General features: G+C 39.0%; 2 protein-coding genes across 2 annotated transcripts in view; one reads left to right on the top strand and one right to left on the bottom strand.

Moving 5' to 3' along the window:
- The window catches only part of LOC135083239 (homer protein homolog 2), a 47,504-nt gene that overhangs the window by 19,594 nt on the left and 3,661 nt on the right, over positions 1 to 24,249 (bottom strand). Inside the window, exons 3-7 of the mRNA XM_063977978.1 lie at positions 23,746 to 23,902; positions 20,123 to 20,254; positions 19,011 to 19,190; positions 16,542 to 16,607; positions 15,048 to 15,184 (exon numbers count right to left, since the gene is read on the bottom strand). Coding sequence (XP_063834048.1) covers positions 15,048 to 15,184; positions 16,542 to 16,607; positions 19,011 to 19,190; positions 20,123 to 20,254; positions 23,746 to 23,902 — 672 coding nt within the window. The remainder of the gene's footprint in view (positions 1 to 15,047; positions 15,185 to 16,541; positions 16,608 to 19,010; positions 19,191 to 20,122; positions 20,255 to 23,745; positions 23,903 to 24,249) is intronic.
- LOC135083410 (pupal cuticle protein Edg-84A-like) lies at positions 997 to 13,451 on the top strand. The gene is made up of 4 exons (XM_063978151.1): positions 997 to 1,093; positions 10,551 to 10,709; positions 11,798 to 11,894; positions 12,464 to 13,451. The coding sequence occupies exons 1-4, from the start codon at positions 1,079 to 1,081 to the stop codon at positions 12,709 to 12,711; spliced, it is 519 nt and encodes a 172-aa protein (XP_063834221.1). The 5' UTR covers positions 997 to 1,078; the 3' UTR covers positions 12,712 to 13,451.

Here is a 24,249-nt window from a genome sequence, read left to right as displayed (position 1 = left end):
CTCAAATCCTCCAGGAGTAAACATATTATTTGCGTTATAAACATACACAAAACAATTACATTATTGTTTTGACCTTACAGGCTGTTAATTGAAACGATGAAATGCTCGGCAGTAAAAACATAATTTAATTTACTTAGGCTTAAAACATTGTTATGAATTTCGAAATGGCCCATTTGGATAACGAAACAAAACCGAGTAAACTGCGGAATTCCATCAATTTTCATTACATACGCAACAGTATTACAAGTATAGCAAATCACAATCATCATACTTAACGTCGTCTCAATTAGATAAAACTTTCGTTACATAAACCGCGTCGCGGTAATGTGCGAAAATAGACGTTATGCAAATAGGCCGATTCTATGTTGACGGTTGCTATTTTAACTTACTAGTGTCTATTTTGGCCAGGCCAGACCTGCGTTCAAAAAGACATGGCCGGTTCATAAAAAATGCCATTACTATGAATAAAAAATAATAATTAATATTCGTCTATACGCAGTTTATAGATGCTTTTAAAATGATCTAATAAGGAACAGAATTTTGATTTGAAAGCTTTCACAAAATTATGTAATTTAGCTGTGTTGTGCAAATGAGACTCCAGAGCTTTTAACAACCTCTTAAAAGCTTTTTCTTCCAGTTCTTTGAGACACATATCATAAATTAATGAATATAATATAACATCGAGCAAGTACAATAAATTAAAAGCTCATCAGGATAGCATAATAAATAAAGAAATATAAATATTTCAGTATTTGTGTAAGATTTTATTCATCATCAGCCCATCACTCCATTGCCTATTGTGTAAGAGTATATTCGTCACTAGCCCATCACTATTACCTGCCACCCACCAACCGAAATTTCGGCAACTGCATCCTTCGACCGCCATTCAGCAAAGATGCAAACACTCTACATTCGCAGTTCACCAGCAACACGTATGTGTCCTACCATACACAGCGCCCCCCTTCAGCAGGGGGGAGAATTAACTATTTCTCGGGTATAAGTTGTTCGCACGTGGTCAGTAATTTACATTGCCCGTACTTGTTTCTGTGTGGTGTGATTTCAGTCAAGTGAAAAAAAAATGGCGTTTTTGTTTGTGAGTAATTATTTATTTTAGTTTTTTGAACAGTGCGTGATTAAATTAAATTAGTTAGGAGGTATAGATGCATAAATAATTAAACATATTAAGTAATTAGTTATTATTTACAAATTAAGTTAACCAGTAACCGGATGTTATCTGAACCTAATTTAACTATGAAAGTATTATCAAAAGATTTGGAATATTACTATCTAGGTTTTAATAAGTAGGTATTCTTTTATTGACAGTATTATAATAAGTAAACCCCATAAATTAGATGTAAAAAACTCACATCGTCATTTTCAGCCAATTCAGTTTTTTAAATGTTCTTTATTTGTTAAGATTTATAAATAACAATTTGTTATTAAAAATACAAATGTTATTGCAGATAACTTTTTAGACATTATAATTTTATAACTATAAATAAATAAAAAAAATAAAGAGATAAGTTACATTTTTGATGTCATCGTCCTCAGATTCATCAAAAGCTTTCATTTACAACTTAAAAAGTAAACAATTAATTAAGGCGAAACTGTAAGTCAACAACAATCCATTGTTAAGATATTTAATGAGAAAACTTCAATATAAAGTAATTGATTAAGGTAACATAATTAATGGGGTTTAAAACACAGCTTCGTTCTACTTAGAAAGTTTGAAGAGGCTAAAAAATATAACTAACCGACATTTCTACATTTAATAATACAATGGAATATCAGAACCTCCTCCTTTTTTGAAGTCGGTTAATCATGTGATACATAAACATTACATAAGTCTTATTTTCCATAAGATGAATAATGTCTGACATTTTTTATTTAAAAACTTTATTGCACACAAAAAATTGTATACTTACTTATCCTTAAAAAATACTTCGTCCCACTTACTTTTGGTTGTGCGTTGTCAGGACAGACTAATTTATAAGTAAAGTCATTTTTTAAACCATTATTTAGGTTAGATTTTGCAAATTAGTAAGTAAGAAATCGACTGGCATAAAATAATCTGAGAATATTCTTGTATATCCTCTAATACTAGGGGATAACACAAAGGGATACACAGAAATGTGGGGCAAATAAGTTTCACGTATGAAACTTTACACAGGGTGTCCCAAAAGGTAGTGTCAAGCTGAAATCCAGAAGAAGAGCAGAAGTTCAGTAGGGCTACCCGAATCACCCCCATGTATGTTCTACGATTTTTTGTAGTTTAGAAGTTATCATTAATATTGTAACTTTTTAAAATTTCATGACTATTTTTTTATAGGAGGCTTTAATTTTTTTTATCCTTTTCCGGGTTGAATTTTCGCAATTTCTTTTTTTATTAACAGAATATCTATTAATGGAAATTGTGTTAAAAAAAAATTAACCTTCCTATCTTTGATGCAAGATATAAAGTTTTAGCAAAACATTATACAATTTTCAACTTAGAAGAACACACATGAGAGTTGGGAGTGATTCGAGTAGCCCTACTGATGCTCTACCTCTGGGCTTCGGCTTGACACTACTTTTTGAGACACCCTGTATATGTCTTGTGTACAAAACACACTACATTTACCAACTTCCAAAAGTATCTGTCCACTGTGTAATCGAACACTTAGGAAATGTAGGAACGTAAAGTACCAAAATGCGGAACGTATCAACATGATACTTCCTTTAGCACTTCCATATTTTTTGCGCGTTGACGACTGGAAAAAGTAAGTACCGAAGAAATTTCCATTGTTTTGTCGATTAATACTTTGCTTGGATAATTGACTGATCAGTTTCTTTGATAATTAATGAGGGCATTAAACAAGTGATCATTCTAATAAGGTTTTTGTAATTAACATAAAAAGTTTATTTTAATGAATGGGGAAAGGCACCCGTGGGACATTTGGTTGAGAAAAGATAATTGTTTTATTTAAAATATATCAAAAAATACTTCTTCGAAAAAAGATAATTGGTCTAATTATTCAACCAATTATAGACTTGAATCTATGATGTCGTTACATAATGTTTATTAGAAGAGAAAAAAAATGTCTTGTATTCATTCCATTTTTACGGGCTTTTGTGATCTTATTACGAGTACATGTAAATTAACAAAAATAACACACTGTAAAAACAATTTCAGTGCCGAAACATTATTTCAAAGACATAGGAAACTGATTTACATTTTTAAAACTCGATTTTCCTATCACAAAATTTTACTTCAATTAACAACAACATAATTATGCAAACATATGCGCATACACTAACGCAAGACAACAACTTAATGGCGCCTCAACAAAGTGTCAACAGCAAAATGAAGACGCGGGAAAAAACAGTGAAAACTGTGCGTGACGCGCACCCTCCGGCCATCACGCGATACACGTTGCAGGAAATTGTTTATAAATGGGTCTTTGGCACTTTGAACCATAAGTATTTTAATTGGAATACAAATTGTAAGCAAATTGCTTTAAATTTTATGCGAATTTGTACCCCAATTATACACCTCGATAAACGAATTGGGTTATTGACGCCTTTAGCTAAAAATGCCAAGGCGTAACATTTCTGAAAGAAAACCTTTAGGTAAAATTACGCGTGCTGATTCGTTAACAGCTGTGAGAACTTTTTTTATCCACAACGAGGAAACTCTTGGCCTGCATCTTAACTGATGGCAAGTGATGATCGGCCTGATCTGACAAGTTAAATAGATAAAAAAATTACCGTTATTAGAGGATAAACATCATTAGCTTAGCTGGACGTTAAGCCTACCTGCCGCTAGTCCTCAAAAAACCAATAGCACTAGACCAAACGATCTAGAAAGGTCGCAAGAAGTACCTACAGGTAGCCCAGGACTGGTCCTTATGAAAATCCTTGGGGGAGGCTTTTGTCCAGCAGTGGACGTCATCTGGCTGAAACGACGACAAGTCAAGGTATAGACCAAACACCAACAGCACAGACTTTGTGGTCAGAATAAAGATTTTTGATGCAAAATAGCCCCTATCACCACCTCTACATGGTTTAGCTTGATATACCGCCGTCTATCAGGAAGTCCGCGAAAGCACGCGTTGCCAACACCGATAGTCCAGGACCATAAACTGAAGAATGGTGCTTCCTCATAGCCGATGCAAAACCAAACAATTAACCAAATTGGCCTGGTCGGTTTGACAAATGATCGTAAAAGACGGCTCATTAGTAAATTCATGTCCGTGTTGATGAAACATCATGGGGAAGAGCGCCTGTGAAAATGGCCTACCGTATAAATGGGACTTCGTAGATGAAAAATCAATAGTCTGAAATTTTGAAGTTTCAACTACCTAGCTACCTAAAATAACTACTTATTGCCAGCCACTATAGAAGGCTTGAAATAAATCGAATGCAAAATTGCAAATATGATAACCGAATGTGACAGTCAGCATCTACAAATAAATCTATAGTATGTGATGGTTAAGTGATGGATGATCAAAGTCAATAAAATTAGCACACTCAGCGCGAAAAATTGTGAGTCCAAAAGTCCTCAAGGCAATTTAATTCCCTGCAATTTTTGAACGTTGCTCTCAATAATGGCAAATTGACGTTAATCCACAATGATAAGGAAGAAAAAATGTTTAGACGAGGCTATATCCGCATTTGACCTCGATCCAAATTGATTATATGAGTGAGGACGATGTCTAAGATGAAGCACGCTTACCCAGAAAATACCTATTTACTCGCAACACTGGTGACAGAATAGGGAAAACAAAATTTTATCACTGTTGTTCAGTATAGAACTTTATCTTCTGTGATTTTTGTATATTCCAGTAAAGCCCAAGATTTTCTTTCTGCACTAGCAATGAATTCAACGTAGGAAAAATCCATTTATGTTTATGAGATACCATAAAGTGACTAACGCTCGTATTCACAAACGATATTTGCTTAAATGAAGCAGCAAATCGAACGCACAGCGTTGTGATAGAGCTCTGTGATTGGTTTATGTGTCACCCTGTGCATCCACGCGCACTGTGAAACCTCATAGTAATGTTTGTGAACACGGGCGTTAGACTAGACAGTCCGCGTCAAAAGAAAACGTATGTGTAGAGATTTCCCTAGCGTAATTAATGGTTCTTCTCGAGGGAGTAATTACAAGTTATCTTATTGCTTGGAACAGCTGCTTTTCTAATTGACCCCCGGAGGTATTTTCTAACTTTGAGACGACCATAATATCGACTAATTATAACGTTAAATTGAGGCACACATATAAAATAAGATATTCACGATGTAGAGATCTATTACATCGTGACAAAAAATATTTTTTCTGCAAATAGGTTTTTAAAAAATGCTTTTACACGTCCCAGTATACTTATCTTTAACCCTATCCCTGCTTTGAGATAATAAATGGGCAAGTGCTGATAAGAATCCCAGTCACAATGTTCTGTATGAATCCTATCTAGAAAACCAACTAACCTAGAAGTTACATAAAAAGCAAACTTCGGGTGATCTCCAAGACCAAAACTTTGATTAGATTGGAGATGATCTTATTAGTAAAGTCTACCTTTACTAGTAAATGACGTCACAGAACTGGTAATGAGACGCATCATCAGAAAAGTAGCTTTTGTACTCAATTACACACGCTGACTTGCGTCAAGCTTTACGCTGTGTGACATAACTAAACACACCGCGGCTTAATGTAATCAATATGTGATTTCACGAGAGCAGGGTTGCCAGGTGTCCGGCTTTAGCCGGACAAGTTTGGCTTTTTACGGACGTGTCCGGCCTAATTTTTTCTCGTCCGGCCTGTCCGGATATTGTTAGGTTTTTATTGGAATAACGCAGTAGACACTGGCCAACATAAATATACCTTGTTTCAGCAGGATTAACCCATAAGCAAATTAAGCAATAGCTTAGGTAGGGTATCAAGTGTCGGAGGGCACCAAAAAAAGCACACAAAAATTAGCTAGCACATAAAAAATATTTTCCTCGAATTCAAAACCGGGTGCACTATGAATGTCCGACTTGTAGGGTAAAATCTCCGGCCAAATCGTCGCACTATGGAGCGAAATTGAGATTTATGGACATAGCGATTTTTTTCACAATTTCTATTTGAAAAAAATACCTATCGATAGGTTACGTTATTCTGATGAATAAATGCTTCACAAGTTTTTCTCTAAAACCAATAGTTTGACTGGAAAAAAATATTTTCCATTTTCGTTGTATGGAATGAAACATAAAGTGGTCGATTTCGACTAAGCCTTGACAGATCTTGCTTTGAAACTACTTAAGCCTTGTTCTATGGCTTGTTGACTGTAATCCTACGCTATCAGCGCGCATCCAAAGTTGCCCGTTCACAAGTTATGAGGTTCTGAAAAATTAAAAAAAAGTAAGTAAAAGTGACTTTTTTTTGGAATATCTTTTAAGATTTAACAAAAATATAAAGATTTTATACGTTAATAATGTAAATTAACCTTAAATTACTGCTAAAAACACATTTTAATAAACTTAAAAGGAATTAAATCAGCGATTTTTTTTTCACAATTTCTGTTTAAAAAAAATACCTGTCGATAGGGTATGTTATTCTGATGAATAAATATTATGAACGTTTTTCTCTAAAACCAATAGTTTGGCTGGAAAAAAATATTTTCCATTTTCGTTGTATGGAATGAAACATAAAGTGGTCGATTTCGACTAAGCCTTGACAGATTTGCTTTGAAACTACTTGAGCCTTGTTCTATGGCTTGTTGACTATAATCCTAGACTAACAGCGCGCGCACAAAGTTGCCCGTTCAGAAGTTATGAGGTTCCGAAAAATGAAAAGTAAAGTAAGTAAAATTGACTTTTCTTTGGATAAGACGACAAGAGAAAGGTTAATTACATTACTAAAGTATATAATTTTCATGTTTTAGTTGAATCTTTAAAGATTTATACCCAAAAAAAGATACTTTTACTTACTTTAATTTTCATTTTTTGGAACCTCATAACTTCTGAACGGGCAACTTTGAGCGCGCGCTGTTTTTGCAGGATTATAGTCAACAAGCCATAGAACAAGGCTCAAGTAGTTTCAAAGCAAAATCTGTTAAGGCTTAGTCGAAATCGACCACTTTATGTTTCATTCCATACAACGAAAATGGAAAATATTTTTTTCCAGCTAAACTATTGGTTTTAGAGAAAAACGTTTGTAATATTTATTCATCAGAATAACATACCCTATCGATAGGTATTTTTTTTAAACAGACATTGTGAAAAAAAAATCGCTGATTTAATTCCTTTTAAGTTTAGTAAAATGTGTTTTTAGCAGTAATTTAAGGTTAATTTACATTATTAACGTATAAAATCTTTATATTTTTGTTAAATCTTTAAAGATATTCCAAAAAAAAGTCACTTTTACTTACTTTTTTTTAATTTTTCAGAACCTCATAACTTCTGAACGGGCAACTTTGTGCGCGCGCTGTTAGTCTAGGATTATAGTCAACAAGCCATAGAACAAGGCTCAAGTAGTTTCAAAGCAAATCTGTCAAGGCTTAGTCGAAATCGACCACTTTATGTTTTATTCCATACAACGAAAATGGAAAATATTTTTTTCCAGCCAAACTATTGGTTTTAGAGAAAAACGTTCATAATATTTATTCATCAGAATAACATACCCTATCGACAGGTATTTTTTTTAAACAGAAATTGTGAAAAAAAAATCGCTGATTTAATTCCTTTTAAGTTTATTAAAATGTGTTTTTAGCAGTAATTTAAGGTTAATTTACATTATTAACGTATAAAATCTTTATATTTTTGTTAAATCTTAAAAGATATTCCAAAAAAAAGTCACTTTTACTTACTTTTTTTAAATTTTTCAGAACCTCATAACTTGTGAACGGGCAACTTTGGATGCGCGCTGATAGCGTAGGATTACAGTCAACAAGCCATAGAACAAGGCTTAAGTAGTTTCAAAGCAAGATCTGTCAAGGCTTAGTCGAAATCGACCACTTTATGTTTCATTCCATACAACGAAAATGGAAAATATTTTTTTCCAGTCAAACTATTGGTTTTAGAGAAAAACTTGTGAAGCATTTATTCATCAGAATAACGTAACCTATCGATAGGTATTTTTTTCAAATAGAAATTGTGAAAAAAATCGCTATGTCCATAAATCTCAATTTCGCTCCATAGTGCGTCGTCGACTTGGATTTTTGGGCCTGGCAACCCTACACGAGAGCAAAACGCTCCGTCATCCGAGTGAAACTTGCGAGTCTCGAAGTTGGCTGTCATCGGATTTGTTTTCGCAGATGACATAAATGCAAACTGACTGCGACGGTTATGCGGAAGGATCCTTTCAAATTTACTTAAAGAGAAGACTCAAATTACAAAACTAATACATATTTTTCTCTCGGTAACTGGACTGTCTGAGTCTCCAAAACAATAAGTCTGATTCTGTAATTTTTCAATGCGCTGTAATTTCAAAAAAATCTTTTTTGCACCAGCCCATATGTAAACTTTGAAGAGGTGGTAGGGCAAGTTTTATTTGGGTCGTGTATGTGGCCTGAAAAGGACCTTCAATCTACATTACATACTAATAAATATTTTTATTCTATAAGGATTATCCTTATTAGTTATTTAATGTTAATGCCGTAATTGTGGTAGGTATTTTATGAAATATACTGGTCATTAATCCCAATTTAACAGTTTTATAGCCATAAAAGTTGGCTCAAGCGTAACTACCTATTTTTTGAAGAAGTGACTCTGGATTCTTCTACAGACACATTTTTGGGGTAAAAACCTTTCCTTTAATGAAATGAAGTTTTTAAATGGTGCCAATATTAGTGGGAAGTGGGGATGCATACGTTTGAAAGTGCTTGTCGCGGGAGGGTCGATTTTTGTGATGACCAGTGTACTTTAATAAAATAATTAAAAGAAACCACTACTTTGCGATTGAATCATTATGTTAAAAACTATACAGTGTTTGTTTGTTGCGGCGCTTCTTCTCAGCACTTGCCAAATGTTGGTCTCGAAGCGCTGGTAGGGTAAAAAGATTATGAGACATGTAGAGGCTCCTTAAGAGCAAAATGACGATTTGTAAGAACTATTTATTAGTCTAAACAAATAAAGAAATTTTGACTTTGACTTTGACTTAGTGTTTTAATCGATAAAATTGTCCATAGATTACGCCCCTAAAGTTTGATCACTACATGTCCGGACACACTGTATTATGCTAATAGCATCAAGGAAGGCAATACATCACATATCACTTAGATTTACGAGCCAAATCATCAAGGAAGACCACCCTAAATCAATAAGGAATAATTAACATAAAACACCTCTATCAAACTCAACGACCCGTGGGTTCTTACATGATAACATTGATCAACGTATAACATTTCCTATACATTATAACAATACATAACACTGGCAACACTGTCGATTAAATTGAATTACTGACATAATCTGTAACGCACGCACATTTCGTGTGAAATCGATTTGCACGGTCAATTGGGTGTTAGTAGAGTAGGTTGGGATGTAGGCTACTATTATAGACATGCGAAGCTTTAGGCAACTAGCTTTTGAACGCGGTTTCGCCCGCGTGATAATGATTTCGTCACAGCAAGACCGACTTACTTGACACCTGTAATGACAAAATGTATAGTTATAAAATTATAGGCATTAAGTTACTCTGATGTAATAATACTGTCGTTTTATCAAAATCCGTTCAGTATTTTTTGCATGAAGAGTACCTAAGAAGAATCCATCCATCCTTTCAAACGGCGGCTGGCGGCGTGGCGTAGTTACGCTTGATTTTTTAATTTGTTTAAAAACTACTTACTTAAACTTTTTAAGTAATTTGTCAGCACGTCGTTACAATAATATTGTACGACGAGCTGAAAAATTGATTACGATAGCTCGCATGTATTTAACGGACGTTTAAGCTTCGTATCATATACTGTTGATTTATTTTAAGACCTAATCTATTACACAATTCTGTTGTAAAGCAAAAGCTAGTAGACAGATATTTCGATTCTGATCGTGGTCCAATTACCCGACCAGAGCGTGGCAGTCGGAAATGCACACGCGGTTCAGATAAATGCAAAATTGCCGGGTTCCTACTTAGATTGCCAGCTGGATTTATTAAGATAGCGGGCTGGCTACAGTTCCGCTAGCGAGTCGAAAACTATCTTTAGGTGTATTGCTTAGTGGTATACGATGTTTGTATGAGACCGCAGAATGGCCTAGGCATGCATCATTAATGTGAAAATACTCTGATCATAGATTTATCATTACTATAAAACATAATCAACCATTAGGATCAACGGATATTTCTAAAACTTTAAAAAATGCAAGTATTTTATAGTGAACTAATCAGTTGCAAGCCTCGAAATGAATACGATTCACCAGAAACCAAAATAAATAGGTACAACTTTGAACAACTGGCTGTTTCCTTAGAAAAGTTAATTATGAATTGTGTTTTAACATTGGCTATAACACAAAAAATTAACGGCTTCTATCCGCGTTGAAATCTTGACAGATAGTCTTCAAAAAATCCATGAAACGTGTCATTTTCTTAATTCCAGAAAGCCCTGCCAATCATGGTGCTGATGACGTCAACCCTGGCGCAATTCGAGGAGTACGGCTTCGAGGGCCACGGGCTGGAAGGCTACCACAAGAAAGCAGTGTCACACCACCAGCAGAGCATCGATGGACACCATGATGACTACGATTTGGACTACCACGTGAGTGCTATAGGCGCGGCCATTTTGGAAATAATTACATACGTTAATCATCATCATTTCGATCACAGGACGTCCACTGCTGAACATAGGCCTCCTTCAATGATTTCCATATTGCTCGGTTGGTAGCGACCTGCATCCAGCGTCTTCCTGCTACCTTTATGAGGTCTTCGGTCCACCTTGTGGGTGGACGTCCTACGCTGTGCTTTCCAGTACGTGGCCTCCGCTGCCCCATCCATCGGCCGTCAGTTCTACTATGTGCCCTGCCCATTGCCATTTCAGCTAATCCGTCAAGCTATGTCAGCGACTAATTCGTTTACGGATCTCCTCATTACGTCGATAACTAACTCAAATCTGAATCTATTCTCTTTGCAACAAAGTTCACGTAAAAAATACTTTCAAGTTTAGCTTGGATTGGTACAACTTTTCAGCTAAGCTCCGTCTACGAGTCTAGGAAATCGAACAGGTGAGGTTACCTCCGGTCTATTTCGATATTGAGTTATTATAGAGACGGCCACCTGGGACTATTTAGGCCATCGGTTAGTTAGCGGCTGTTTATTGATCTGCTCGCCGGACTGGAAACGTCCCGGAGTTTGACGCGATTGACAATGTTCTATTGCTAATCAGGGGAGGTTGAGATAAGATGGAAGACCGATTGATATCTACTGGTTATTGATTAAATTATACTGGGCACTGGCCCATTTATTGTCACGAAGCAGTGGTTGGGTTGATACTGGCACGTAGAAATTGCCTTTTTAAAGCTTATTTGCAAAAATAAAATTAATTTTATGAGTTTTTATGAATTTTAAAGTAAGACACGGTGATTTTTCCTTGCTTCTTTCCCCATTTTTTTGCTGGAAAGAACCTGTTAATTACATCAATTTACTTAGAAGGGATAAGAAAAGAGGTCCATCTATCTAGGCGAGGTTGAATACGCACTTACAGGGCAACTATGTTCCATCCTAGACTGCACCTTACTTCAGGTGCGACACAAGCTCATCAATAAATACCTGCCTTGTTCTGCATAAAAAAACTACACATTTCTTTTTTTGTATTCAAACTAAGTAAATGGGTAATTTTTATTCCAACAGGCGCACCCTAAATACGCGTTCGACTACTCAGTAAAGGACCCGCACACGGGAGACGACAAGGAGCACTGGGAGACCAGGGACGGAGACAAGGTCAAGGGTGAGTCGAAATAATACAAAGTGTGAGAGAGAAAGAAAGGAGGAGAAACAAAGAAAGAGATAGAGACCTCTTCCTTCACAAAATTGTATTATGTGAGGCTGGGTTGCACCATCTTGCTTTAGCTATTGAGTAGGCCTTGCCCATCCTGCAGGGAGAGCCTCACATAACCCACTGGTTCCCCCGGGCCAGTGGGTATGCAATTTCATGCATTTCCTGACGAAAAAAAAATCTTACTTTGGCTATAACGAACGTCTAGTACTCTAGTCTCTCAAACTCCATACAAATACACCGGTTACCGTATAGTTAAGGTTAAAGTTAGTTGGTGCAACTCAGCCTTATTAGTTTTCGTGTAGTTTTTGTTAAGATCTCCAAGGATTGGCTTTGCAAGTTGACGAAAACATAATCAGTATAAGCTATAGCTCTGCGAGTTATGTATCACTTTGGTTCTTTTGTGGAACTTCTCATTTCTGATTCGATCACGAAGGGAGACTCCGAGCATAGTACGCTCCATCGCCCTTTGGAATTTGCCAAGTTGGCTATTATTTATTTCAAATATCACCCTTTTCCAGGCACATACACCCTCCTAGAGACTGACGGCACAAAACGCGTGGTGGAATACGAAGCCGACGACAAGAACGGCTTCAATGCCATCGTGCATAAGATCGGAACCCCCAAGGAACACGAGGAGTACAAACCCCAGAAGCACTACGAGGAGTACAAACCTCAAAAGCACTTTGAGGAGTACAAGCCCCAGTACCACGAGTTCAATAACTTTGAGGATGGGTTCGTGCCGGTTGCTGGAGGATTCGAACACTAATAAAAGTAAATTATAAATTATAGGATGAAATCTTTTGAGTCTGAAAGAAGTCTACTATGGAACGATTATGTGAAAATCATTTTAGGAGTCATGTGATTCTATCATGATTACTTCATAGGTTACAGTCATTTGATTGCAATAGACAGCACTTATTTTATAGCTAAAATTGTAGCATCTTATAATGCAAGTACATAAGCGCTATTTTACAACGAAAATGTCGTCTGTACCAAATGACCTAAATTTCGTATCATAGTGTGTGCTTTCAGACTGACAAGATTTTCGCACTTGACATACCTAGACTGTTAAAAAATAAGCCCATACATAATACAAACGTTTCTATTACAAATAATTTATTAACAAACTGTATTATTTATAAAGGACATAATTGCGATGTGCATTTATCGGAACACTGAAATTTTCATTCAAATTACTTGTAAACGTATGGGCTCTATTGTTGAAATTTTATAGATACCTAAGCTTTAATAGTTGTACTTATTTGAATGTTTTTATCTTTTCGAATGATAAATGTATGCTTTAGCTTTTATACAAAATCAACGATAAACAATTTAGAAACGATTTCTAAGGAAGAATCGAAGTATTCTCTCGAGTGGTATAAGAATGAGCTTTTAAAAGAAGCTGTACTGTAATTTGCTTAAGACTGCTGTTGTTACTGTTTTCATGTTTTAATTAGTGTTTAAGCGTTGTACAAAACTCTTACGATTTGAATAAATCTTGAAAATGTTCACCATTTTTTATTTTGTGTCTCACCAGTCAATAAACCGCCATTTCCTCACATAGTTGTTTAAATGCCTTTGCACTAGCGCAGCAGTGATATAGATTCTAGCAAAATAGTCCCTATCACAGCTACATAAAGTTGTTACCTCTGCGCTAGCGCATCTTCAGGCGACTGTACACCTGACTGTACAAGTTCAATGCAAAATAGCACACATCCCAGCAACAAAGGCTTTCATGTAGTCTCTATTACAACAAAAGCCACGATAGCCGAACGGTGAAGGGACGCCCATTTATTGTCCCGAAGCAGTGGTAGGGTTAATATTGGGACGTGTAAAAGTGCTTTTTAAAAGCCTATTTGCAAAAATAAATGAGTTTTATGAGTTTTTTATGAAGGGGTCCGACTGACCGGCTCGTGATCCCCGCCGCCGTTCAACTATTGTGGTGAACCCACTCGTAACACAAGCATATTTAGCTTACCACGAGAGTTAGCGGGATTAATGTTCTTAAAAACAACCAAGCAAACACGTACCTTTGCGCCAGCGCAAGCTTCAAGCGGTCGTTTTCGTATCGCAGCTGATGGTCGGGCCCCTCGGGCGAAGCTTCGATGGGCGCTAACGACAAATTCGTAGCAAATATGCCACTATTCCTGCTGCATATAGAGTCGTCTCCGTAGCTTTTCTCTGACTATAAGCTCGTTGTAATATAGCCCCTGTACCAGCTACATAGAGTAGTCTTACCTTTGCGCCAGCGCAAGCTTCAAACGGTCGTTTTCGTAGCGTAGCTGATGGTCGGGCCCCTCGGGCGGTGCCTCGATGGGCGCTAACTACAAATTCGTTGCAAAACAGCCACTATTCCCGCTACATAGAGTCGTTTCCCTATCTTTGAGCCTACTTTAAAATTATTGTAAAATAACCCCTATTCCAAGTACAGTCGCGGAATGAAAAGGTTCGTCACCTTAGTGTCGGTTTTCGCTTGCACTAGGTAGAGTCAAACCTGCCAACATAACCGTGCAAGAAACAGTGCTGCTAACATTTAAATAAATATGACGTTTGCTAACGAATAAGGTTTTGCTTGTTTATTTTTCTATCCCATCAAGGCAATGTTACAAAATGTAGTTTTTTTTATTTAATAGATAATGGCAGGTTGAACCAACAAGAAGGTTTTAGGCCCGGTTTTTTGATTCGTAGTTAAAATAACCAATAGTCAAATTTGACAGATGTCAAATGACAAGTGGTTAAATATCAGAAAAAAATGTTTTTCGAACAATGGTTAGCTTGACTTTTAGTACATTTTTTAACTATTAGTTAACATTTTGTTAATATTTAACCATTAGTAACAAAATTTTACAATTTGTTATTTTAACTATGAATCAAAAAACTGGACCTTAGTTTATCAATCATAATAATCTTCTTGACAAGTTAAATCTTTGATCTGAATAATTTTGAACTTTACTGACGAACAGTTAAAGATTATTTTCTCTAACTCGAGATTATTCTGTAACATAGTTTCAAAAGGTATTATGTGCTCGCGATTCGTTGAAGGAATCAATTTGAAAACTGACGAACCTTTTCATTCCGTGACTGTACATAGAGTCCACATACCTCTGCGCCAGCGCAAGCTTCAAACGGTCGTTTTCGTAGCGTAATTGATGGTCGGGCCCCTCGGGCGGAGCTTCGATGGGCGCCGCCACCGACGCCAGCGGCCCGCGCGGCGCCCGCCCTACGGTCGCGTAGCCGCCCTATACAAACAGAATTAGAATTTAGTGATATAGTGACTACATTATTTTGAACTTTATTGACTTACTAGCTTTTGCCCGCGACTTCACCCGCGTGCAATTTAGTTTGTCACAGATCGTCATAAATTATAGCCTATATGTTATTCTAGGTTATAAACAATAATACTGTAAAGTTTTATTAAAGTCGGTTCAGTAGTTTTTGCATGAAAGATTAACAAACATCCAGACATCCATACAAACTTTTGCATTTATAATATTAGTAAGATCTTATGGTACATTAACATTGAACAGAATGAAATGAAAAGATGAGAGTTAAGCAAAGATTAGAACACTTCATCATCAGGTCATTTACGCCCGTATTCACAAACGATGCTTGCTTAAGTGAAGAAGCAAATCGAACGCACAGCATTGAATAGTTTTGTGATTGGTTCGTGTGTCACCCTGTACGTCCCCACGCGCACTGATACCTCATAGTAATGTTTGTCAATACAGGCGTCAGTCTCCACTGTCCTGCAGTTTGCAATGAGGGCTATCGTTTTAGCGCTCACCAGTTAGCGCCACTGTAGAGTAAGGTCCTGTCACTTGCTAGTAGCGAAGACAGTGGCGCCAGCTGGTGAGCGCTAAAGTGGTAGGAGGACTATCGTATTTGCACTCATCAAGATGGCGCCACTGTAGAGTAAGGTCCTGTCAATCGCCAGGGGTGCCAACTGTTAAGTATAAAAACGATAGCCCTCATTAGAATTAGTGATATAGCCACGATAGCCGAACGGTGAAGGGGTCGGAGTGGCCGACTCGAGATCCGAGGAACGCGGTTTGAATCCCACCGCCGCTCGACTATTGTGGTGAGCCCACTAACACAAGCTTATTTAGCTTAACACAAGGAGCTAACGGGACTATTAGTAATTTGGGCAATACAAATTGCTAATAATCTTTAAAAAAAAAAGTGACTAGGGTGATCGCTATAGTAATTAGCCAATACATAGTTATTGGCCAACTTGCCTAAAATGAAAAGAAACAAGCCTAATGGAAGTTATTAAGAGAGGAAAAGAGACAAATATTTTTTCTGAGCAATACGCAGTCCAATGTAGTAAATATTTTTGTCTTTTACTTATTAACAATCCAATATGCCAATAACTATGTATAGGCTAATTTGAATTTGAATTTGACTTGTATTAAGGTCCAAAAACAATGATTAGGGGATGCAGTCATCAGGTCATTTTAGTCTCCACTGGCAGGGCCTCGACCCTCTTCATTTGCCAGAGACAAATGGTGAATTTAGCCAAGACTCTATACACTGGCCAAATGAAAATTAACGGTGTACAGCAGTCTAATACAGAAAATGTATATGTAAAATAAGTACCTGCAACGTCGATGAAACCGAATGCGCTCTTTGGTGTACCATCATTTCGTCGTTATCTGTTTTGACCTGGAACAAAATAACATTATTAATGTTGTGGACTTCTAAATGAACATGTCATACCTCGTTATGGGTCATACCTGTGCGGGCGTCTGTCCACCTTGTCTCGATGTATCGTACCCCTGCGGACAATAGGGAATATGCAAGGTATTTTATTTCTCACATTTCAGTAGCCTTAGCATTATCAAAACAATCAGTGCTTTTCTTTAACAAAACTTTCAAAAGATACTTATGATATAGATAAAGCCCGGTCTGTGAGCACGTAGAATTTTGTCTAATGACCCCAAGCTACCCATCCTTATCGGTCACGCGTAATTATATTGCTGTCGCGACTGTGCGACGGGAGCCCGCAGTGAGTGTGCGAGCGCGACAGCAATATAATTACGCGCGAGCGATAAGGATGGGTAGCTTGGGGTCATTGGACAAAATTCTACGTGCTCGCAGACCAGACCATAGACGTTAGAAATCTCATGACGTCTTTGGTCATGTTAGAACGACACGCAAAGTCCCATACAAGTTACTATGGGCGGGTGACATTTGACGTCACGCTCAGCTTCTTTTCATACAAAGTTTAAACACTTGTAACTTTTTGTTTCCAGTCCGATTTCAATACTAGTTTCTCAGAAATTCTATGATTTAACTAATACATACAAAAAAAGAAAAATACATACTTTATAAACTTTTAAAATCGATGCATATTCCCTATTAAATACACTTGTGCAGCTCCATCTTATCTGTGCGGACAGCTACACACCTGTATAGCTATGTTATTACTATGAAGTAGCTGTGTGAACAGCCAGATACCTGTATCATGTATAAAGACATCTGTGAAGACATACAGGGTGGAAACGATAAGTGATCTCACTCGATTATTTCTAAACTATACAAGATATCGAAAAACTGGTTGCTGATCCTGAAAGTGCTTCACGAGCTCTTTCAAACGGTATCAATAATAGGTTACAGAATAAACACGAACTATCCGAAAATTCAATGTTTCCAGCTTCCATACATTTGGTAAAGTTACATAATTAAAAACTACACAAGATATCGCAAAACTAGTTACTAATCCTAAAAGTGCTTCACGAGCTCTATCCAACGGTGTCAACAATAGCTTACAAAATAAATTGGATTATCCAAAAATTCAATGTTTCCATCTTCCATACATTTAGTACTATCACAGTCATGGCACTCATCTCTTGATAATTTTATAGCAAGTAAAACCTAATACCAATGTTTTCCACAAATAATTTTAAATAAGATGCAAGTTACGCGTTTATTTAACCGACTTTTTAAGTTTATTATTAAACAAAAAATAAATTACACTTCTAATATTGTGTGGCTGGCATACATTTAGTATGGAAGCTAGAAACATTTAATTTCCGAATAGTTCCAGTTTATTCTGTAACCTATTATTGGTACCGTTTGAAAGAGTTTGTAAAGCACTTTCAGGATCAGCAATCAGTTTTTCGATATCTTGTATAGTTTAGAAATAATCGAGTGAGATCACTTAACGTTTCCACCCTGTATATCAGTGTATTTGTACCTATGCGAGCGGAGGTATCATACCTCCGTTTTTATGTACCTGTGCAGCGAGCTATAGACCTGTGTCGCTATTATGCACCTGTGCATCCAGCTACAGACTGTACGTCGACTGTGCTGTAAACATGTGCGGGCGCCACTACGGTCCAATGACAGTTTAACTTTCCCCTGGGACAAACATTACCTTCACTGGTTGGGTTTTTATTGGCGGTCAAGCTTTAGATCCTGGCTACGCAGGAGTTGCAGCGGTGGGAACGTGAAGTGGGAACAGTCCTGTGCAGCCAGCTACAGACCTGTGTTGCTATATGTACCTGTGCAGCCAACTACAGACTTGTGCGGGCGAGACGGCCGGCGGCTCATCGGGTTGGCATCTGTGCACAGCTGTGGCTGTGCAGCCAACTACAGACCTGTGTCGCTATTGTGTACCTGTGCAGCTACGGACCTGTGCGGGCGAGACGGCGGGCGGCTCGTCGGGCTGGCGGTGGCGCTGTTGCCGTTGGTGCCGCTCCCGGCGCCGGGCCAGCTGTGCTGTGTACCTGTGCAGCTACGGACCTGTGCGGGCGAGACGGCGGGCGGCTCGTCGGGCTGCCAACTGTGCAGCCAGCCACAGACTTGTTGCTATATGTACCTGTGCAGCCAGCCACAGACCTGTGTCGCTATTATGTACCTGTGCAGCCAGCTACAGACCTGTGTGACTATATGTACCGGTGCAGCCAGCCACAGTCCTGTGTTGCTATATGTACCTGTGCAACCAGCTACAGACCTGTGTCGCTATTATGTACCTGTGCAGACGTCGCTATTATGTACCTGTGCAGCCATCTACAGACCTGTGTGGCTATTATGAACCTGTGCAACCACCTACAGACTGTTTACCTGTGCGGGCGAGACGGCGGGCGGCTCGTCGGGCTGCGCGCGCGCGGCGAGCAGCGGGCTGGCGGTGGCGCTGGCGACCGGCGTGGCGGCGCCGCTGTTGCCGTTGGTGACGCTCTTGGCGGCGCCGGAGCATTGCTGCGCTTGGATCGCCTCTTTCACCTCTTGGAACTTCTCGATGAACTGGGGACAGGTGGAACGACGGTTAGTCATCATCGTCATTTAGGTCATTTAGTCTAGGTCAGGGGTCGGCAACCTGCGGCTCGCGAGCCACATGCGGCTCTTTGGATGTGAGGCTGCTCTTTAGTTCCATTCTCAAATATTATTTATTTTATAAAAAAAAATGTTCTGAAACGATTTACGAGGTTTAGGCATTCTCTCAGCTACTTATACTCTCTTTTCACCGCAGCAGTTTGCTTAATTGTTTGTTGTTGAAGTTCCTACAAGTTAGTGTTGTAAGTAAGTAAATGTTTAATTGTTTTCATTTTTATCTTATTAACATAAGAAGCGTTTATTTGCCAGAATACAGGAACATTTTCAACAGAAAAATTTTTAGTACAAGTATTCAACCTGCATGCAGGTGTGCAAATACATTTTGTCAAGAATAAATAGATATTTTTCTTATGAATAAATAGATTACTTTTTTTATCAACAAACTTTATGAAAGTATAGAGGCTATTTATTGTTGGCAAGAAAAAAATTTGTGGCTCTTTAAAAACTTAAAATTTTGTAAATAGTAATTTTTGGCTCTTCCGACTCAAAAGGTTGCCGACCCCTGGTCTAGGTCAATTAGCAAAAGGCAAATTAAGGCTTTCACAATAAAAATCCTAGGCTCTTTGGGATTGGATGTGTATAAGTGGAAATTGTCGCATCTTTGTCAGATCATTTTGTGTCTCCTTTTGTAAGAGCACGACACTCTAATTTACAGAAGGCACAGGATTTGACCAAAACTCTTTACACTATCGACTGTCCAGACGGGTTCAGGCTTGATATTAGCTGTTGCTGCTGCTGCAGCTGCTGATGCTCAAGCATTTTTTCAGATGATTGCGTACACGCTACAATTAATGTTTTACGACAAAATCAAAACAAACAAAGTAGTATTAGATTAATCTTACCTTCCCAAGCTCAGCCTCGGACGCGAACCCGAGCCCGTAGACCGTGTTGGCTCTGACGTCGCTCCACTGCCCGAACTTCTGGGAGGTCTTCGTGAACGTCATGTTCGCCGTTATGGTGCTGTTGATCACCGCCTGCCGACAAATAGGACAGAATAGAATATAACACGTTGGTGGACAGTACAAGTTAAGAATTACTTCCCAATACGACACTACTTATTTACATACATTGCCTTATTGCCTATGAATGTTAAGGCGTCCGCGGAAGACCAGCTTCGTGACTTGCCCTTTTGAGCATGTCACGATAAACGCTGAGCGGGTGCCTATTGGCACAGTTTTTTTTAATAGCCTACAATATGTGCTTTTGTTGTTTTTTTTCTGTATTGTGTCTTTTTTTATTGTGTCAATAAACCTATTCAATTCTATTCTAATGTAAAACGAGTAAAAACTATGACGTCTATAGGCGTTCGGCCATAACATCCTTTACTACCTGAACGCCCGTGGACGTTACTGTGATATAGAAAAAATATGAGGGAGGAGTTTGTCTAGCGGTGGACGTCATTGGCTGAAACGAATGAATGAACGAAGATTTTAATGTTTTATTTGGGCAAAACCAAATGCAGCAATGAGTATGGATTAAAGAATGATTAATGAGGATGAATGCTGATTCTACCAGGCAGGATGCGCGCCAGTCAGTCGCCAGTATATCGTTTTAGCAAGTGAATTTACGCCCTTATTAACAAACATTACTATGAGGTTTTACAGTGCGCGGGGACGCACAGGGTCACACACAAACCAATCACAGAGCTCTATTCACCGCTGTGCGTTCGATTTGCTGTTTCACTTAAGCAACCATCGTTTTTTAATACATTGTAAGCCATTTGTCGTCAAAATCGACGATAAAATTATAATGTTTTTGTCACGATATAACGTGGCGTGTATACTAGTCTAACTACATTGAGTATCGTATCAGTAGACTCCGATGTTTGTTGTACTGTACGGGGATCGAACCCGTAACCTCCGGCATAGTTGAATCACCGTACCAGGCAGCGAAAATGGTCGCTTCGTCTCGTACAAAAAGTGAATAAATGTTTCTAAGATACGACTTTCTCATTAAGATCTACACAAATACATTTCTTAGAGGCACACTCTAATTAAAATTAAAATGCCAAAGTAATACGAATGAAGTCAACAGATATAATTTATTTTAAGTATTAAGTTACATTGTAAACCACATTTAATATAATGATACAAAACAAGTCTTCTGTGACCGAAATTCACGCGAACTCAATGTTTTATTGTTTCGTACAATGTTAACCACAATGGTCCCCATTTCACACAATTCCAAACAAAAACTCACAGGAAACATTGCGTATTTTACGTTTCTACAGTGTTGAAACGGTAATGTACTCTATTAACTGCTTCCCAGCTCATGAGTCATACATAATGTATGTTTCGCACTACACCAATCTTCTTAGTTGCTTACCTGCTTGCGTTATGTATGAACTGTCTGCGAGTTGACATATAATCTAAAATGTAAGACGATAATATGTGGGACCTCTGCGTTTTGGGAATTGGACAGTTACATAAGAGTACGTGAAGTTTTTCATTCGGAATACGCTCCAATCTTTTTTAGTACTTAGCTACTTTCCTTCCAGTTTCCACCATGAAGCGATCGCGAAATTGAAACTACTAAATGAATTAGGGGTCTGGAGAAAGTTACTTTGTCTAGTGGCTCTGGAGAATTAGAGAGTGGGAAACACAAATTAATAAATCTTGTTCCCACTAGGTTAATTTCAGTTTAGTTAAGACGTTGCAGAGTGGACTGACAATGGTCACCGAGCTTTATACGCCACGTCTCAGCACCATCCACCATGTTTTCTTGAATCACTATCACACAGAGTCACAGAGCAAGCTCTGTTTAGGACGTGTAAGAGATGTGACAAGGAGGATATTGTGGGAGCATGACCCTCTATAATTTACTAGAGGCAAATGGAAGACTTGGCCAAAACCTCCCGGCCAGCCCTATTCTGCTCTGCCGGTACCTTAAAGCGAAAATGACCTACATAGTGAACAATTAAGAGTCTGTATTCGAATAACCTGACCTGAACACAGCGTGCTATGAAGAGCACGGGCTTTGTGGTGTTTCTTTGCGAGATAGGATCAGAAATGAGGAGATCCATAAACGAACTAAAGTCGCTGACATAGTCCGACGGATTAAAAAGCTGAAGTGGGTAACGCAGAACTGACGCCGATGGGGCAGCAAGGTTCTGGAGTGGAGGTCACGTATCGGTAAGCGTAGCGTAGGAAGTCCACCCACAAAGAGGACTGACGAGAAAGGGGCTGGATGTAGGCCGCTACCAATCGATCATTATGGAAATCATTGGAGGAGATTTATGTTCAGCAGTGGACGTCGTCGCCTGACCTTGGTGCCCTCGACGCTGATGATGCTGTAGAGATTACGCGACGAGTCGTAGAAGAAGGACACGGAGACTACGGCCGAGCTACAGCGAAAGGGACCATAATAGCAAGCAGTTAGTATCTGTCTTCGCATGACCTTAGTCCTCTCAAGAGCTGGTCGACACCACGAGCGCTACAGCGAAAGCGACCTATATGGCATATGATTAGTCATTAGTCTGTATTCGCCTGACCTTGGTGCCCTCGACGCTGATGATGCGGTACAGGTTGCGGGACGAGTCGTAGAAGAAGGACACGGAGACTGCGGCCGAGCTGTAGCAAAAGCGACCTACATAGCGAGCATTTAGAGTCTGTATTCACCTGACCTTGGTCCTCTCAAGAGCTGGTCGACACCACGAGCGCTACAGCGAAAGCAACCAACCTAATAAACACTTAGGATCTGTATTCGCCTGACCTTGGTGCCCTCGACGCTGATGATGCGGTACCTACAGGTTGCGCGACGAGTCGTAGAAGAATGACACGGACACGGCGGCCGAGCTGCTAGCGAGCATTTAGAGTCTGTATTCGCCAGACCTTGGTCCTCTCGAGAGTTGGCCGATACCACGAGCGCTACAGCGAAAGAGACCATAATTGCAAACGATTAGAGTCTGTATTCGCCTGACCTTGGTGCCCTCGATGCTGTTGATGCGGTAGAGGTTGCGCGACGAGTCGTAGAAGAAGGACACAGAGACGGCGGCCAAGCTACAGCGAAAGCGACCTACATAGCGAACAGTTAGAATCTGTCTTCGCATGACCTTGGTCCTCTCGAGAGCTGGCCGACACCACGAGCGCTACAGCAAAAGCCACCTACATGGCATACGATTAGTCTGTATTCGCCTGACCTTAGTCCCGTCGACGCTGATGACGTGCTAGAACTGGCCGTTATCACGAGCACTACAGCAAAAGCCACCTACATGGCATATGATTAGAGTCTATATTCGCCTGACCTTGGTGCCCTCGACGCTGATGATGCGGTACAGGTTGCGCGACGAGTCGTAGAAGAAGGACACGGACACGGCGGCCAAGCTACAGCGAAAGAGACTTACAAAGCGAGCAGTTAGAGTCTATATTTGTACATTATTATGACTGACTTTAGTCCTCTCGAGAGCTCGAGCGTTACAGCGAAAGCGACCTATATGACATACGATTAGGGTCTGTATTCGCCTGACCTTGGTGCCCTCGACGCTGATGATGCGGTACAGGTTGCGCGACGAGTCGTAGAAGAAGGACACGGAGACGGCGGCCGAGCTGGCCGACATCCACGAGCGCTTCGTCTTGGGGTCTATGTGGAACACGTGCGCCTTGCACGTGAAGATCGGCTGCTCCCTGGAAATGTTGATTATGTCAGAAACTTTCTTCTATCTTCGGTTCAGAGCCTTATTTCTTAGGATAAAGATTTCAAGAGTTCCTCAATCCTCATATAAGTCTAGTGCCCGTTTTCACCATCAATCCCTAATTTTTAAGTGACCCCTATGAAAACAAAATGAATGTTATGTGTCACCATAGTGGTCACTTCAAAATTAGGGATTGATGGTGAAAACGGGCATAAGAGCAGGTACTAATTTTGCACTACATCCCATCCGAATCCTATTCGTCCATTTGCGACGATAGTGTGACATCTTCAATTAGAAGATGTTACACTGTCGTCGCAAGAGGACGAATATCACTAGTCG

The sequence above is a fragment of the Ostrinia nubilalis genome, chromosome 23 (genome assembly GCF_963855985.1).
Source record: "Ostrinia nubilalis chromosome 23, ilOstNubi1.1, whole genome shotgun sequence".
NCBI classification, from domain to species: Eukaryota; Metazoa; Arthropoda; class Insecta; order Lepidoptera; family Crambidae; genus Ostrinia; species Ostrinia nubilalis.
This window is presented reverse-complemented; position numbering and strand designations above follow the sequence as displayed.

Bases quoted from the DNA above. Each gene is read 5' to 3' on its own strand.
- LOC135083410 (XM_063978151.1), top strand. The intron at 10,710-11,797 runs GTGAGTGCTATA...TTATTCCAACAG, and splicing joins ACTACGATTTGGACTACCAC to GCGCACCCTAAATACGCGTT. The intron at 11,895-12,463 runs GTGAGTCGAAAT...ACCCTTTTCCAG, and splicing joins GGACGGAGACAAGGTCAAGG to GCACATACACCCTCCTAGAG.